The sequence below is a fragment of the Mustela nivalis genome (assembly GCF_964662115.1).
Source record: "Mustela nivalis genome assembly, chromosome: 16".
Taxonomy (NCBI): domain Eukaryota; kingdom Metazoa; phylum Chordata; class Mammalia; order Carnivora; family Mustelidae; genus Mustela; species Mustela nivalis.
This window is the reverse complement of record NC_139035.1, coordinates 55600116-55619402: the sequence shown is the minus strand read 5'-3', so window position 1 is coordinate 55619402 and position 19287 is coordinate 55600116. Positions and strand designations below refer to the sequence as shown.

At 34.2% G+C, this 19287-nt stretch overlaps 1 protein-coding gene across 7 annotated transcripts in view; it reads right to left on the bottom strand.

Moving 5' to 3' along the window:
• Nucleotides 1-19287, bottom strand: part of SPATA17 (spermatogenesis associated 17) — a 204147-nt gene that overhangs the window by 126896 nt on the left and 57964 nt on the right. For all 7 annotated transcript variants that reach the window (XM_082703007.1, XM_082703005.1, XM_082703002.1 and 4 more), the window contains one exon: nucleotides 7591-7714. In XM_082703007.1, the coding sequence (XP_082559133.1) occupies nucleotides 7591-7714 (124 nt within the window). The remainder of the gene's footprint in view (nucleotides 1-7590; nucleotides 7715-19287) is intronic.

The following is a 19287-nucleotide window of genomic DNA, read 5'->3' as shown; positions in this document are numbered from 1 at the left end:
GGGTATAAAAATCAGACTGGATCAGGATGCCAACCCTGAGGATGAACAAAAGACAAGACTAAGTGTAAACAGGCAGAGTAGAGTCAGTCTGGAGAGTGTCAAATGCACATGCTGAAACCCTTGGATTTTATCCTGTGGACAACAGAGAATCGTTGGAGGTTTATAAACTGCAGAGAGACATTACATAAAAAGCACTATTTTAGCAAAATTTACCCAATGGTGATAAATATACTGGGAAAAAGAACAAAAGACTAAACAAGAGAAATCATTTTAGAGATTATTCCTATTGCTCAGACTTCAGGAAATGGACATAATGGAATTTATTTAGAAGATGGTAGGAGGAATAAATTGAAAGAAGACTGTGATTTTACAAAGAAAATGAAAAAGAGGGAAAGATTTTAACAATCTGGATGACTAGGAATAGTCTAGGTCATTGATCAAAATAAAGACTGATTTGGACAAATAAAGAAAAAAGCACTTAAAGAAGAAAAAAAAAGCCAAAAAGCAAAAGCAATGAACCATGTGAACGCCCTAAATCAGGTTGCATCAAGCCATGAAGATCAAAAATGTAATATACTCAACATAGTGGATACGATTAACAGCCATAAATATCAAAGCATACACCCTTTTGCATGTATATTATGGAAATACAGAGATGGGGAAGGGAGCAGAGAGAAAAAAAAGATAAAGTGGGGTGTCCAGCCTAGAAATGAAAGAGGAACATAGTATTTTTAAGCCAAAGAAGTGGTTTTTATATAAGGATCAAGAGGTATAAAAGTGTGTTCCAGAGAGTTACTATAGGGGTACTTTTTGTTATAATACTTGATCTCCCAACTATTGCTGTGGTATGCCATTGATTAAGGAAAATGCCTTATAAGAAGGATCTCCAAAGATGCTTTCCAACTACACCATATACACGGAGACACATCACACACACACACACACACACACACACACACACATGCTTGCCCATGTGCAGGTACACACTGAAAGACTGCCATTCTTCTCTTACTTCATTACCTCAAATTAAAAGTGTGCAATCACATATTAAGCACAGAATCTCCCCATTTATGATTTTGAGGAGAAAGAGTTGAAAGCAATAAAGGGCTTGGAAGACTCACTGTATTACTTAATTTACACATTTTTTCACCTTATAGATTTGTCTTATAGACATGCTATCCGTATCAATATGGTATCCATATCAACAGAGTATCAATTATTTTCATTAAGTTTTTTCTTTTTTTAAGATTTTATGTATTTATTTGACAGAGAGAGACACAGTGAGAGAGGGAACACAAGCAGGGGGAGCAGGAGAGGGAGAAGCAGGCTTCCTGCCGAGCAGGGAGCCCAATGCGGGCAGACGCTTAAAGGCTGAACCACCCAGACACCCCATGTTATATTAAGTTTTTTAAATTAAGCTACTTTCCTTTCACATACACATGTGATCTGATACAATTTTGAAAAATAAAGTTGCTGAAACCATGTGTTTCTCTCAAAAAATAAGGAAAGACAATGTTTTATTAATATTAATTGGAGCATGGGGTCTTTTTAAAGAATCTTAAATAACCAAAAACCATTAATTCAGTGTCCATATAAAAACGACCCATTAAAGAAAAAAAATGAGGGACGCCTGGGTGGCTCAGTTGGTTTAAGCAGCTGCCTTCGGCTCAGGTCATGATCCCAGCGTCCTGGGATCGAGTCCCATATCGAGTCCCACATCGGGCTCCTTGCTCAGCAGGGAGCCTGCTTCTCCCTCTACCTCTGCCTGCCATTCTGTCTGCCTGTGCTTGCTCTCTCCCCTTCTCTCTCTGATAAATAAATAAAATCTTTAAAAAAAAAATGAAAACATATAAGTGATGATGTGAAAATCATTTCCATAAAATGTTACAAATTTTAATGAAATTTATAAATTTTCATTTTAGTTTTAAAGTAAATATGTACAAACTATTAAAAGCCATTGTTATAAAATAAAATACATATAGTTATACTTATGAATATATTTCGTATCTGTCCTTTTTAATAGCACATTGAAATAAAAAGGTTATATTTTTCACTGATCAGGAAACAACGTATATAATTCTACATAAGAACCTATAGCTCTAAACACTATGATATAGTACTTGAATCTTGGATTTGTATCTGTAACTCTGCTGTTCTCCAGGAGGACCTGTAAAAATGCTGGCAACATTTTAGAGGCAGTATCTTCTAATAAGCCAACAATAGGCCTTTTTCATGTAGCTACCAGTAGGTGGAGCAGACAACATAATTTATTACCCAAGAACAAGGACGGGAATGAAAGTCAGTTTATTTGGAATAAAACAAATCTGCAAATGAGATTTTCTTCAAAGGAAATGTGTCCTATATGTGTTAGATTTAGTTTGACTGGCTACTGAATCAAAATAAATAACTTTATTAAATCAATCTTCGCAGAAAGATAAATTAAATTTACAAATGGAAGCAATGTTTGCATTTTACTTATTCAAATCAACTAAAATTAGCTTTCTTTTCATAAAACTTTTACAGGGACAAAGATTTTTTTGATGTGTTCATTTAATAAGGGCGCTAAACTCAATCCTGTTTTACAGGTGATGGGGTGCATAACAAATAGTATTTTCTGGGAAATATAATTGACTAATCCTATTATGTCTGTAGCAACAAATTAACCTTATTACTACTAGTAAATGGTGATTGATTATTTATGCAAATAAGTTACCATGTTCAGCTTTCTGATTGAAATAAACATATACAAAAGGTGCTTTAATATGACTTGAACTTTTTAATTAATAAAACCCTGAGGGGTCTATTAATTCACTCATTGCAATATTAGTTATTTACTTGTGTAATTCCTATTAGTGTTAACATATTTGCTTGCATAAAGATGAGATACTTAATATCAGTAAAAATCGGGAAAATATTTTAGAATTATTTTAAGATATACACCAGATTTGTTACTAACACTGACTTTGAAACTAGGTTATCAGTATGAGTATGTCAGTCTATCAGCATAAGAGTCCTAAAATTATTAAAAATTAACAACATAACTTCATTTATTACCTATATATGAATTCACAAACACAATTTTGACTTAGAAAATTCCTTATCTTTTCTAAAGCATTCTTCGTCTGAATTAACGTTTTATTTCTACTCACCTAAGTGAAGCTATATTAGACTTATGAAAATTCAATATGAAAATTAATATTCTACAAACTATCATTATGTATCATTACAAATCACTCCTAAATTATTGAAATCACCAAAAAAATAGTTCTAAAAAGGCTATTAGTATTAATCCCTTTAAATACATCAGCAGAACTTTTCCTATCCTGATGTACTTATAAAAATTATTTATACTTGAATATTTATTCAGTAAACTTTCCAATAACTGTATAAAATTGAGAGTTAAAAGTGACTTAAGCCTTTAATAACAAATACTCAATTCATATCTGACTTTTATTTTATACTTAAATGTGTATTTGATATAATTTGAAATCAAAACTCTTAAAACAAGCCATGAATTTAATCTGTAAATATCTTAGTAATGTTTTAAAACCTGCAGCTTAATTTCTCAACCATAGTCAAGTCATGCTGAGAAAATCCGTACTGCTACTCAAATTGAAACATGTGTCTTTCATTCTCTGAGTTTTTTTTAGGTTAGGGAAAGTAAAGATTTTTGTGAAAATAAAACAATAAATGGAATCACAAAATCATAAATATAAGTGGTTGTTAATTTCAATAAGACCACCTATATAAACTGCAATTGAAAGGTGTCAAATTTCTTTCTGGTAAAAGCATTTGTCTGGCATAGACTGAAATCAGAGTGAATACGCCTTGTGGTTAAGGATCACATAGTATACATTTGTATGTCCCACACCTGGTTCAGCATGAGACAGATTGTCGGTACTCAAAATATGTTATCTGGAATAATTGAAGACTTTTAAAGTTAAGATTTATATTCAATCTATTTATTAATATTAGTGTTGCATATTTTTGTTTAGGTTAGGGTGAATATTGCATACTTTCGTTTAGGTAAAGATGGTTTATAATTGTGACTTATCAGTTTAAAATTCAGCCTTTTTATATCATAATAAAAACTAAGGAATAAAACATTTGAAATTTCTGGTACTGCCCCATTGGTAAAACTAATTCCCTGACCAAAGTCAACAGATGAGACTAAGATGATACCACTGTTCTATTTCAGTACCAAAAAAAAAAAAAAAAAAAAGTTTGCTTTGGGAATAAAAGTGTCTACATAGGCTCAAAGGGTTGTATTTTATCTCCAGTTATTTGTGATAGAATATGAAGATCACTATGACAAAATAAATAGACCAACTTGTCAGAACCAAATGAAAATCTCTGATATGTAATATTCCTCTCCAAGGAAGGGGATTTAAGAACATCATTTCCCCTCTGTTGCCCTCAGGTCTGTGAGGCCAGTTGTAAAATGGGCGAGGAGAATATTGGGCAAAGACCACTATCAATATTTCTAACTAATCTTCATTAATAATTAAAGCAAAGAAATGAGAAAATGAACGCTTCCAACAACTAAGACAAACAGAAGAAAATGTATAGAATCTTCGTTTATCTTTTAATTATTCTTTAAAAATATTTTATTTATTTATTTGACAGAGAGAGAGAGACTGAGCACAAGCAGGCAGAAGGAGAAGCAGGCTTTCCACCAAGCAGGGAGCCCGACATAGGGTTCAATCCCAGGTCCCTGGAATGATAACCTGAGCCGAAAGTAGACACTTAACTGACTTAGCCACCCAGGTGTCCCTTGATAGATTAAATTCTAATAATAGGACTGTTATCATTTACTGGAACATGAAGGGCCCGATAGTATTTTAAATATGTTACATTCAATTCTCATAATGTTCTTTCAAATTGTAGAGTGAAACAGACAATTCCAGGTGATCATCTGATATCTTACCCTAAGTGGGAGAGCCTGGATGCCAACTTAGCTCTGATGTCAATGCCCATACTGTTTCTACTGTCATAGTGCCTCAAAAACAATCATTCTATTGGATGCCAAGGATTTCTAGAAACAAGAGATCAGTTTAAGTTTATATACATGGACATTACCAGTAGTCTTCAAGGTATAAACAAGAAGGAAAATAGGCTAGGGAATTGACAGCTTGTATTTGTTAACACAAACACAGCTAAAACACAGTGGTAGTATTAAAAACTCATTAAGATCCAGGAGTCAAGTTACATGGTCAAGTTTGTGAAATAATTTGTTAAACCAGGTGTTTAAATTTAAACTAAAATGAAATCAAAATAAAGAAATTGTGCATATAAAGTATCTATCATACTTTGTGGCACATGTTAAGTACTGCATGGATATTTGCTATTCCATTATTTAAAAAAAATTTTTTTAAAGATTTTACTGATTTATTTGAAAGAGAGCACGAGCAGGGTGAGGGGCAGGGGGAAAGTAGACTCTCTGCTGAGACCGCCCAATGTAGGGCTCAATCCCAGGAGTCCAGGAATATAACCTGAGCAGAAGGTGGATACTTAACCGACTAAGCCCGGTGCCCCCTGCTATTCTAGTATTTTTATTAGTAAAAACTTAGTCTTTATGGACATTCTAAAATTTTCCTCTATGAACCCGATATCTAAATACACTGGATAAAAGAAAATTAATAAATGTTTCTGTTAAATCTGATTCTCACCACTTAAAAAATCATTTCTGCCATTACACTACCCATCATATAAGTATAAACAGTGCAATAAGACCTCAGAATAAGAAGATTCAAAGTATAAAAGGGATTCAGAGTTATCAAAATAAATAACTTTACCCAATAATTACTATCAAGTTTAAAGAATTAAAGGACATATTATGCCTCCCTTAGTTTCATCAAAATGATAATTACAAATAACTAAAGTTAAAAAAAAGAACTCCTTATGGCATTCTACTTCTAGGAAAGTGTAGCCCACCAATTATACAGATAAATTTTTTACAGTTATGAATTTATAATTGAAACTTAAAAATACTGCAATTTTTTATTTATTTAATTTTTTTGTTGTTCTTTAAAGATTTTATTTATTTGATAGAAAGAGACACAGCAAGAGAGGGAACATAAGCAGGGTGAGTGGGAGAGGGAGAAGCAGGCTTCCCGCTGAGCAGGGAGCCCACCGGGGCTCCATCCCAGGAACTTGGGACCATGACCTGAGCCGAAGGCAGATTTAACACTGAGCCACCCAGGTGCCCACAATTTCTTAAATTGTCTTTATTGCCTAAGTATTTAGAATCTAAAGACCTCCATTTGAGTAGCAGACCTATTACTAGTTTTGTGTCTATAAATCATACCATATGTGTCTATAAATCAAACCATAATTTTCTCTTCAGTTTTCTTATCTGTTAAATGGAAATAACTCAGCTATACAAATACTAAGTAAACACTAAAATAGTTATTATTATTGAAATTATTATTAATTAGCCTACCAAATAAAGCTAGAAGTGCAGTTCTCTGTCCTAAATGTACATGGCCAGTCCAGTACTTAATGTTTTTGAATTTGGATGCCTCGAAGCAGGACACTTAATCTCAGGTAACACCCTCCACGACCCTCCACCACAGAACCAGATTTGACTTGCCCAAGTCTGAGACATCTGAATGTGTGACTCCAGCTGGAACTCTGAGACTTAACTTGAAAGTCTATGAGAAAGAATAAAAACCCACAAATTGCTAGTTTCCTGCCTGAACCTCAATTAACAAAACATACTTCAATCCCTAAATTCATGTTGCCTTTTTTTTTTTTTTTAAGATTTTATTTATTTATTTGACAGAGATCACAAGTAGGCAGAGAGGCAGGCAGAGACAGAGAGGCGGGGAAGCAGTCTCCCCGCTAAGCAGACAGCCCCACGTGGGGCCCGATCCCAGGACCCTGGGATCATGACCTGAGCTGAAGGCAGAGGCTTTAACCCACTGAGCCACCCAGGCGCCCATTCATGTTGCTTTTTAACCATATTTCTTTGTGAGCAGAATATTCTACAGGCCAATGTATCTTTTTCTCAGCAACTAGCAACTACGGTACAATCTGAGGCACTAAAATTTTACCATTTATAAGAAAATCATTCTAAGTATTCCCAATTCCACATCTGTATCACAGTAAGAAGATGCAATTGCTGAAGCAGGTTTGTTCGAAGCTTTACTTGAAAATGTGCAACTAAATTTAGAAAGGGTGCAGGAATGGCTCTAATCTCAACATCAGCTCAAGTAAAAGAGAAAACCTGAAAGCGACCTCAGTTTAATAACTTCTTAGTTCTTGATCAATTCGCGAAACAACAATAAGCCACTCAGAATGGGTTTCAAAAGCGAGGTTATGCCCTTCGTGTCGTGTTATCACAGTAGCAGATCACGCTGCTGACTTGGACCTTTCTGCCGGTGTCCCAACCGCTGCCTCTATGAAGCTGCTGTCGCAGACGAGTCATGGTGCCCGCGCACACCTACACAGAAGCACGGAATTGAACTCGAAGTAGTGTCTTTGTGATATCTTTTCAACAAGTCATGTCCCATTCAGCCTGCTACTTCATCTCTGTCAGGCTAGGGGCCCAAGTGGTTTACGGGAGCTGTCAGGGACAGGTAGACTGACCTGCTTTGTGCTGAGGAGGTAATGCATCTTTCGGGCTTGGGAATCTCTTTCCTTCTCTTCCCTTTCGAGGTCGGCCTTCTTCTCTTCTCTTTCTTTCATCTCTGCAAACTCCTCCAGTGCCTCCCTGCATCCAAACAACCTGCAGTTATTTATGAGACTAAAATCTGCTAACATTTTCCTTCTTCCACTGATGATAATCAAGTAAGTTTTTGAGGCTACCATCACCCACATCCATCAAAATCAGTGGGGTAATCGATCTTACCTGCACATTCCCCTGAATCTTTGCAATCTTTAAAAAGCATTTAAGTGATTTTTCAGTGGTTAAATTTTTTTAAATCAAATATCTACATATTATAACTAATTCAACAGCTGAGGAAATGTATCAGGTGCCAAGGAAGTGAACAACTACATTGCCATTAAGATTAGCTATTTTGGACGTACCTAAATATCCCAAGAAAATGTCTGAGCTACTGATTTCCTTTAAATTTTGATTTCATGTTTACAAATCTCTAATCATTTATTTTGTATAAATAAATGATATTTATTTATTTGAAAATGTGATGGGTTTTATATATATACTTAATTTAGTTTACTCCAGTTAATAGTTCAAATAATATCAACATGTATTATCCTGCACTTGAAAGGTGATTTTGTTCAGTTATAGAGATAATTAAAATAAAAGCTAAACTAGGTGAACAAGTTCATGGCTTTCTAGGTATGATAAATTCTATTAAAATAATGAAAATTTCATCATTTGAGAGTGCATATGTAAGAAATTTAAACAAAAACCAACTTGTAAAATATACTCTGCAAAAAAATGCCTGTAAATCGAGTAAGATATTATCAAATATGGAAAAAAAATCTTTTATTTTCACAGAACAAATTTAACTATTCATGTTAAAATAATGTTTTGAAATTATACATTATTCTTTTTAAAAAATAGATAGTGCAACTTAGTGTCCAGTTCTTTAAGTAAAATTTTAACTTTTATTAAATCACCAAGCATTTACCCTAAAGATATCAAGGGAAAGTAGAGGGAAAGATTCCAAAAATAAAAAAAAAAAAAGATTCTCATTTCTACTTAGAATGTCTAGAAATATTTTTGTTGCAATTTTCTGTTAAAGGCTACTAATACAATACTTCATACAAGGTTACTTATGAAACACACTGACGTTTAAAAATCACCATGCTATGCTATTGCAGCAGAGCAATTTTTTTCAACATAAGATTAAATTGCAAAATAAATGAATTACTTGGAGTGGCATGGCCCTCATTTTGCCACCCTTCTCTTGAAAATTGCTTATTAATATGAAAAAAGGAGTCAGAAAATAGCCTGTTTTACTTTATGCATAGTATTTTGGGGGCTTCTGCGCCCACAGAGCTGGGCTAGCTGCACATTTAGATTGTGTTGGCAAGCTGGTACAATGACCTTTCTGACCTGCATCTCAAGGCTATTATTAATCGCTAAGTAACCTGGTAAAGCCAAACAAATTTGTTTCCATTGAAAGGATCTCTATCTGTGTCTGAGAATTTGTTCTGTACCAAACAAACCTCATTAACTGTGTCCATTTTTGACAAAGAACCAGGAGTTAGAAGGATTGGTGACCTTTCTTTGTCCTTAAGGTACAAATTTCAAGGCAGGTACATATGAATAAATGAGAATTTTTACCAGGAAAAATAACAATCACATGTTACATAAAAAACTGAATACATTATTAATTTTCATCTTTACTTTTAATATTATGTAAAAAAATGTTTCTTCTATAATTCCTCTCATAAGTCTTAAAGATAATTTAAAATAACCAGTGAACTGCCTCTATAAGGATAATTACTCAGATATGCATGTATCCAATTTTATGTCATTCCAAAGATAAGCACAGTAATTTTCCAAGCAATCACAAAAATAAAAAAAAAATACATCTACAAAGACGTCTGTGTTCTATAAATAATTTAATGAATAAGAAGAGACCTTACATAAGAAAGAAAAAAGTATCCAATATAATTGCACACACACATGAACAGGTAAACTGCAAAGAAGTAATATGGCTTGGATACAAAATCAAAAGTGTAAATTATTTGATGTAGTAAAAACAGTCCATCATCTGGATATGGAAACATAAACTAAAAACAGCATGTATTGAGGGAGCTTGACAAGGAAAGCAAAAACTGAAAGATAAGTAAAAGAATGTCAGTTTCCAGTATGTAAAGAAAACACACAGTAAACCCAGAAGGAACTGAAAAGCCCTAAAAGTAAATCCAAAAAAGTTTGACAAAACCTTAGAAAAATTAATCTGTGGTAGTCTCAAAACACAAAAGTAATTAATTAAATAAATTTATACAATTTTTGAAAAAAGCCAATCTTATGTTCCTGATTTATTGCCATACTTGACAGTGTACAGATATACTGAACATCACAATTATATTCATGTCAAATACTCTTTGTTTAATGACCAAGTAGGAAGAGCTGAATTAATTTTTATCCCTGATATACAAGTTTTTGTTATATCAATAGCAATGAAGAGATGTCTCACTGTAAATGATGCAATAAAAAATTATGATCACATTAAGGATTAAATGATGGAAACTGTTCGAACTAGGTTTCTTTATAAAATTATAAAAATTATTGATTTTTTATCTAGGGAATTTTTTTTTTAATGCAGTACTTCTAAAACAGTTAATTTTTTCCCAAATAATTCCAGGTTGTTTTCCATATATTTTTTCATTTCAAGCATATATACTGTCTTACTTCTATCCTTATAACACAATCCTGTGATATATATGGGATAGTTACTAATTACCTTATTTTACAAATATGGTAACACATGAAGAGATGAAGTGATGTACTCTGAATAACAAATCAGTTAATGGCAGAAATGGAATTAGGATCCTTAGATTTACAGTTTCTCTAATTGCAGATCAGGCTGTAGTCATCCTGATACAAGAAATATTATGCAGAAGATATTTTTTATTGAATGAACCACATACATTTTTTATTATGTTCCTGTTTCCAACTATATAGCTAAAAAAACCTGGGTAAGTCTCAGGTCTTCTTGTATCACTTTTCATATATATAAATTATCTGGTGATACTAGTTTAAAAATAAAGGTAAAAATTACCAAAACTTTTGTAAAGTCTTTCATATTCAATATAGTTTGCTAATGTTCATGATATTTATAATGTTAAAATATTTACATATTCTAATTATGACAGCAATAATAAAACTAAAAATAGCTACTTGGAAGCAATACAGTGGAATGGTTCACAGCATGAACTCTGAAATGACACCTGGTTATAAACTCTCTGCTGTGCTACTTACTAGCTGATTAATATCTGAGTCTCAATATCCTCGTCTATAAAATATAAATATATTAGTATCAGTGTCTTCTTCATCAAGCTATTGTGAAGAACAAATACATTAATCTACATAAAGTACTCAAAGTGGGGCTGCCACACAGGTAGGCCCTACACGGGTGTTAGCTATATACTGAATTTTCACTCTAAGCCATGTTCTAGACTACTTCCTTTATCAACTCAACTGGATGCCAATCTTTTATACTTTCTCAACCTCCTCAACAATCTCTTCTTTTCTCTCCTCTGATCAATGTGCAATTTGTGGATAAAATCCATTAAGCAAAGTATGGAATCTGTTTGTTTTTTTTTTAAAGATTTTATTTATTTATTTGACAGAGATCACAAGCAGGCAGAGAGGCAGGCAGAGAGAGAGGAGGAAGCAGGCTCCCTGCTGAGCAGAGAGCCCGATGCGGGGCTCGATCCCAGGACCCTGAGATCATGACCTGAGTTGAAAGCAGAGGCTTTAACCCACTGAGCCACCCCAAGGAATCTGGTTTTCTAAGAGGCAGAGAGGCATGGCTGGTGGGAAGCATGAAAGGGAAGAGCCATGCAAATAAATGTTCCTTTTTTCCATCACTGCTGCGAGATCTCGTTGCAAACCCGAGTGGCTAATGGAGAATGCAGTGCATACCTGGTGTACCTTGTTGAGTCACTATGGAACTCCATAGGAAGTGGTGACCATGGCAGCAGGAACTTACCATAACACATCCCTCCCCTCCCTATAGAACCAATGCATGAGTAGCCATGGGAGAATAGCTGCCCGGTCTCAGGTTTTTTCCACATTCTCCCTCCAGCCTGCATCCAGTGACTGGTGATTAAGGGAATACATAGGCCCAGAGCCTCTGTCTCACTTTGGGCCCACTCTGAAGACCTATCCAAATCCTGGGCTTCCAGTGACTGGCTAATACTTCTGATGCAGGTCAACTTCTCTACCTCCTTTCTGATGGTATTCCCCAAAGTCCCCCCCAATACAGTCCTGTACCAAACCACTGCACTCAGAGTCTGTTTCAATCTCTGACACTTCACTCCCACTCTTCCTCATCCTCACTCCCCTGAACAGTAATATAAAGTATTATAAGTTTAATAAGGTATTATCAGTTTAACAAATAAAGTCTTACCAGTTAAGACTGGTACACTTACATTTTATTTCCAAGAGGTTCCTGCCTAAAACATACACATTACCACTTTTAATCCTTTTACGATCCAGTAAGGAAGTATTATCACCCCCATTTTATAGATTAGGAAATGAGTCACAGAGATTAAACCTCTGTCCAAACTCCCAAACTAGAAGGTGAGAGTTAGAATTTGAGTACAGGTCTCACCCTAAAATTCATCCTTTTATGCAAAATACTATACTCCTATCACACATTTTGCCCAAATCCAATTGAACAACATAAGTTTGAACTTGCACAGGTCCACTTATATGCAGATTTTTTTCAATGAATACATTACAATATGACAAATGTATTTTCTCCTCTTTTATATAATTTTCTTAGTAACATTTTCTTTTCTGGGCATCTGGGTCACACAGCCAGTTGAGTGTGTGACTCTTGGTTTCCACTCAAGTCTAATTCCAGGGGTCCTGGGTTGAGCCCAGCATCCAGCTCTCGGGTTCAGCAGGGAGTCTGCTTGGGTTTCTTTCTCCTCTTCCTCTGCCCCTTTGCCCTGCACTCACTCACTCTCTCTCTCTCTCTCACTGAAATAAATAAATATTTTGAAAAAAAATAACATTTTCTTTTCTCTAGCTTACTTTATCCTAGAATACAGAATACACATACCATACAAATGTGTGTTAATCAACTGCTTATGTTATTGGTAAGGCTACCAGTCAATAGCAGGGTATTGGTAGTTAAGTTTAGAGGGAGTCAAAACTTATACGTATATTTTCAGCTATACAGGGAGTCGGTGCCCCTAACTCCCACATTGTTCAAGGGTCAACTATATTTTGCCATTGTTTGATTTTCTTATGCATTTCAAAATATGATACTAAAACAATTTATAATTTTTATCTTCTCATCTTTGTAGGTACAGAACCCAAGAACAAAAATCTCTATTCTTTTCTTTAAAAAGGTTTCATATGGATCACCTGGGAGGCTCAGGGGGTTAAGCAGCTGCCTTCAGCTCACATCATGCTCCCAGGGTTCTGGGATCGAGGCCCACATCAGGCTCCCTGCTCAGCCGGCAGTCTGTTTCTCTCCCTGGCTGCCACTCTCCCTGCTTGTGCTCTCTGTCTCTCTGATAAATCAATAAATAAATCAATAAATAAAATCTTTTAAAAAATAAAAAATAAAAAGTCTTCATAGATCACTTCAATGATAACTAATCTCTCACTGTTTCCACTCTCAAAATCCTTTTATATGACTGTTACATTCTATAATATATTATAGCTGCATACACGCACAACTTCTTGCCTTTTGCCCACCAAGTCCTGACTGAGGTCCTGAAGGTCAGGATTACAGTTTATTCATTAATGTGTCCCTCCCAAAGTATTTGGTCTAATATCTAGTATAAACTAAGTGCTACTATTCTTTTTAACTATTTCGCAGTTGATTAGTCATACAATTCATCCCTTCTGATTGTTTAATTAGAAGAGATAAGAAGCCACCTTGAGAAAGCCTCTCTTGGGAAGGAGGGAAGAACCAGGATTCTGGCTCTTTACCTATAAAGTGGTTCAAAGTGTGGTCTCTGGAAAACAGCATCAGTTTCATTTGGGAAGTGTTGGAAATGCACAATCTCAGGCTCCACCCCAGACCAACTCAGAAATCCTGGTGGGTGGGACCCTGGGGCACTCTCTTGCCTGCTAAAGTTTGAGAAGCATAATCTGCAGCAATGAAAATTATCAATTCTGTTGAGGAATTAAGATGATTCAATTCTACTCACTAATATGACATCATAAAGAGATGCCTTATAGTCAGTTAGGAATTTTAATATGAGTATCACCATATAAGCTAAAGCACAGAGAAATACTACAAAGGAGACATGATATGCACACAACATTTTCATAGAAATCATAATTTTGGCAGAGAAATAAAAAAACAGAGATTGTTTTAAAATTATAAATGACCAAAATTTCAGAGGGAACTGATAATAAATAATATTACATAATCTCTCAAATAAAAACAAAATGTCATCCTCTGTGACATCTTTAAGAAAAAATAATACTAAGGAAATGGATTCAAACAATTCTCCAGCGTCCTCACTAATGAAGTCAGTGATGTGCAAGAAGCCTTCAAAAAAAAAAAAAAAGATAAGTTGAAAAGCATTACTTTCTGCTGTGGTGTATTATGACAGAAGAGTATTTTAGTTAAGTTTGTTGAATGTGTTTTGTTTTCTCTTTCATAATTATTTAACCAAATAAATAGACAATAAAAGAAAAAAGGGCGGCAAAGTCTAGAATATAACAAAAATATTAACCAGGAAGCCAATTACATGGTTGGACCTGGTGTGTGACATTCAAAACGATTTGGGGACTGATAAAACCTTGGAATAGATACTCCAGAAGTCAGAAAAATAACCAAAACATTTGCATTAGAAAGAAAAGCTTCCCTTTAAGTCAGTCAAAGCATTTAAACCACTTGTTTTGTCTACCTGGTTACTGGGACCCTGGACCTGTTGGACAGGCGCTGCCAATTTCATTCAGGCAGCATTTTACAAAGGGAAATCACAGTTTAAAATTAAGGACCGTAGAGCACACAGTCATTCATATTCAAGCACTCAGGCTGCTCCTGAGCTCCATGCCTTACTCTGAAACCTGCAGTTGAGACTTTAACGTTCTGAAAAGACTTACAAGAGTCCTTTCAGAAAATATTTTTAGCGACTCCCGAAAACCCTTTCTTTATAAAAGATGAATTTCTCTTCAAAATGCCTAAGCTACTTGAAGAATGAATACCAGGAAGAACATTAACACTCATTTGTTTATTCAATTAGTCACAAGTATGTTTAAGATATTAAAAGAAATAAAAAGATGTAAAGGCCAATCCCTGCCTTCAAGCAGCTTACAAATAAAATAACAACAACAATGACAATAAAAAAAAAAAAGAAGAAAAAAAAAAACCAGATAACCAACTAGACTACGGACAGAAAATGAAACACAAGAGGTAGAGCTTAAGCTTGGAGAAATCAGAAAAGGCTTCCTGTAGGTGGCAGCACTGGGAACTGAACTAAAGGGTTGGGAGAAAGGAGCATGGGGAGGAAAAGAGGCTGGATTACTCACAGGAAACTATGGCTACCTTTGGAAGACGTGGTCCGTCAACAGCAAAGTGGGGGAAAAGCACTTTAGAGTAGAAGAAAGGTTTCCTGACCTAGGGTGAATGCACTCTCTAAGGGTAATGCTAGCAAATTTGTACTCTATAGATGAGATATTTTGAGAATGAAAAGGTAAAAAAGAAGATAATGGTCGATGTTATAAAATTACAATACCATGACTTCACTCTGATCATAAAAAAGGATCACCCAATTGCTCCATTATTTCATTTGCCTACTTTGCATGATTTTAAAAAAGCAATAAGACTCCATTCAAAGATCATTCATGAAAATCAGTTTTTTTCTTCTTCTGGCTCCTTTGAATAAACTTAGTTGAAAAGAATTTTTTCGTGTAGTATTCTTTCTAAATATATGCACATATTTCACTGAAAAATTATTTTCTTTTCACTGTTCTGGATGGTTGCTATAAAAGGAAGTAAAATTTTATATCATATATATGATGTCAAATAACTGAGAGTGACATTGAGCTAAGTACAACAGTAGGTATAACAATAAAATGTATTTACATAGTGCATTATTTTCAGGAGCTCCAAGTGCTTCACAGACATTAATTCAACCTCACAACATTCCACTGAGGTTGGTAAGGGGCAGGTATTATTAACAAGGTTCCTGTTCTTCTTTGTGAAATGAAATGACTTTACAGATGGTGACTTTGAGACACAGCATGGGGGCTTTCCTGCATAAGGGTAGATCAAGGCACATTGCATTTTCTCTCCTTTGTGTATCTTCACAGTGATTCAGCTGTGAAGGAGTATCAAGCTTCTGACTTTTTGTTTGGGGGAGAATTTAGAGTTGAGGTAGCTAAAAGAATTGCAAGATCATATTTACTTTGTGTTCACTCAAAAATCACACATTGTCTCTCATTTAAAATGTGTTAACATCATTTTAAAGCAAAAATAATTGCTGATGCTTTTGCATGCAGTACACTCATACTCAATGCAGGCACATCTCTGAATTAATCAGGGTGCTCTCCTAAAGCAATACAATAAGATAGAATGAGGTCAACATATTTTAAAGAAGTATCATCTGTAATAGTATTTTATATATAATTTCAGAAAATTATCTGAGTTTTAGAATACTGCTTATTGACCAACTATCTTATAATCAGTCTAAGAAGTTAAAGCAGGAGAGTATCCAGATTTATGAATCATCACCATACAAGTGTTAGCTAAAATCCCAGAAGAGAAAGTGACTGTCCAGAGCACAAACAGCAAAAAGACAAATGCATCAAAGAGAGAAAATTAATATTTAAGATCAGGCAAATAAATGCAAATACACAAATAAACAAAGATGAAGCCATTAGAAAAGTAGAAAGAAAACCAGAAGAGAGTGGCCTTACAGAATCTAAGCTGTAAGAGAGATTAGAGAAAAAAAAGGATCAACAGTGCCTTATGCCTTAAAGAACCCAATAATATGAAGGCCCAAAAGCCTACTGATAGAATTAAAAATAATTTTTTGGCAATAATTGCATTTTCTCGGTAACTTTTCTCAATAACTTAAACATATCCTCAAGGACTGAGTGAAAAAATTTGTACAGAAATATATCAAGCACCAATCTGATTTCCACTCTAGAAATACATTCTCAATCAACAATATTAACAATAGCTTTACCAGTCTTTATCACAGAATTAAAAATGAAAAAGAAGGAACTCTCTTCCATCCATCTCATATCAAGAGCTCAGGATCTCAGCTAGGACAGAGGGATAAGAACTTCATTTCATCCATTCCTCTTAGTTGTACTAAAACCACAAACCAACATATTTTAGTCCTTTGCTTTCAAATGAATAATAACTTAATGCTGTACTCTGGCTTTTTTTTTTTTTTTTTTAATATCACCACAAAAAAGAGACACTTGAAATTCAGAAGGCTTTTTTTCCTATTTAAAATAAAAAGTTACTGAAGTCACTGTTCATTACATTACCAATGTATCCTATTGAAGATTTGAATGTGAAATTCCTTTTTTATCAGGGCTAGAAAAAGCTGTTTCTTAGCATATGCATATATTTTTTTTTTTACATTTTCACCATGGGACATACTTAACTAATCATATTTCCTGATCAATCACACCAAGATAGTTATCATTCTGTATTTTCCTTTACCGTGGTCTTTATTTCTTTTATTCTTTTTTTTTAATGTAACTTTGTAAATTGTTAAATTTGAAAAAAATTAAATACATATATATAAAAAAATTATATCCAATGGAATAAGCTTTTTCCTTTTATTAATTCTATTTCAGGAATGAAGCTTTTTATTCATTTTATATATTTGGCTTAGAAAATTTTTTGAAATAGCAATACATTAAAGGTAATACATTCCTGTTAAAAATAGAGTATATGGGAAAAAAAGAATATTAAAAATATAGTATATGGAAAGATGAGTGGGTATCAGTCCATAAAGTGATTATATCAATTATGTCATTAATTACTAATTACAGATACACAACAGACTGTTTCTAAAGCAAAGAATATGCACTGTATTTTAGACACTCTAGTGTGTTTTTATCTAAATTCTACCAAATTAATTGGATACTAATCATATCTTTACATATAAAATGATTCTACAGACAAAAAGTGATATGGACAGCTAACATTACAGAGTAATTTGGTTCTTGAAACGAAAATGTTGTTTTCTTTACATCTCAGGTTATTCCTTACTAAAAGAGCCTGTCATCTAGATACAATTAGATAAAGCCAAACCGCTATCATTTAGTTGGCTGAGATCAGAATATTATACTTTTAAAATGAGGTTTATTGAAATGTTATCTTTAGGTAATCATATTTATTCTCCTTATTTACACAATATAAATGGTTTTCTACTTATGTCCTTGAAATAGTGAACAGGGACACCATAGTATGAAAAAGTGGCCTAGCTGCTGGAGTTCATAAATTTTGTTCAGCTTTGGATGAGTTCAAAGAATTGCCATGTAAGAAAAGCCTTACAGAGGGAATTTATCTGATTATGGCAGTAATAATTACCCAGCTGTTTATTGCAGATAGAGAAATAATTCATGTAGGCAATAGGCCGTGGTGGCAATGACACTCTGCATTTAGTAAATATGCAAACTGTTCACTTCTAATTAACCAAGCTAGAGGATGCCCTTATTAAATGTATAAACTAAAAGTGCCTTCCTGACAAGTGATGAATTGTTACATTGCACAAACTCTTGCCACAGAATTATTGGAGTGAACTTGGGGCTTAACTTCATTAAGAGATCTTGTGGGATAGTTAAATGAGGATGGACAGCGTAACAAGGCTTACCTGACAGCCAATGATATGTTAGAGCTTAATGGAACTGCACCTTTTCTTCTGTCCTACTTGGTTCAGATTCACAACAGATAAAGTGTGAACCTGCGAAGTTAATTTGAGTTCAAATAATAAAAATAAATGAAACAACATGACAACCCATTTATGGAGGCTACCTGACAGTTTACCTACCAAACAAATCTACAAAACAGCCAGTATTTATGATTCATATATCTCTCATATAACTAAAAGAGATATATCTACCACTCTTTTCATTAGCTTAAAATAATATGGTTAGTAAAAAATAAATGATTTTATTGACTAGCTTTAAAATAAAGTGTACTTTCAAAAGGAAATGGATGGGCTTTATTGAAGAACATAAATACAATACAGAAATTACTTTTAATATTGACTCTGAATGGGGCACCTGGGTGGCTCAGTGGATTGAAGCCTCTGCCTTCGCTCGGGTCATGATCCCAGGGTCCTGGAATCGAGCCCCGTGTCACATGTCAGGATCTCTGCTCAGCAGGGAGCCTGCTTCCCTCTCACTCTCTGCCTGCCTCTATGCTTACTTGTGATCCCTGTCTGTCAAATAAATAAACTCTTTAAAAAAATTTGACTCTGAATGTTTCATTTAAGTTACTTTATCAAATAACTAATGATGAAATGGTTCATTATCTATATTCTATGCTCAGTCTTATTTTAAGGTAACTATTGATTCTTTATCAAACATCTATGCAAATATTTCCACTCCAACTAAGGATGCTATGAAAAATATCACTTAGAGGGAGGTTGTAGACATAATTAAACAAAACTAAAATGTTTCTAATTTAATTGTTG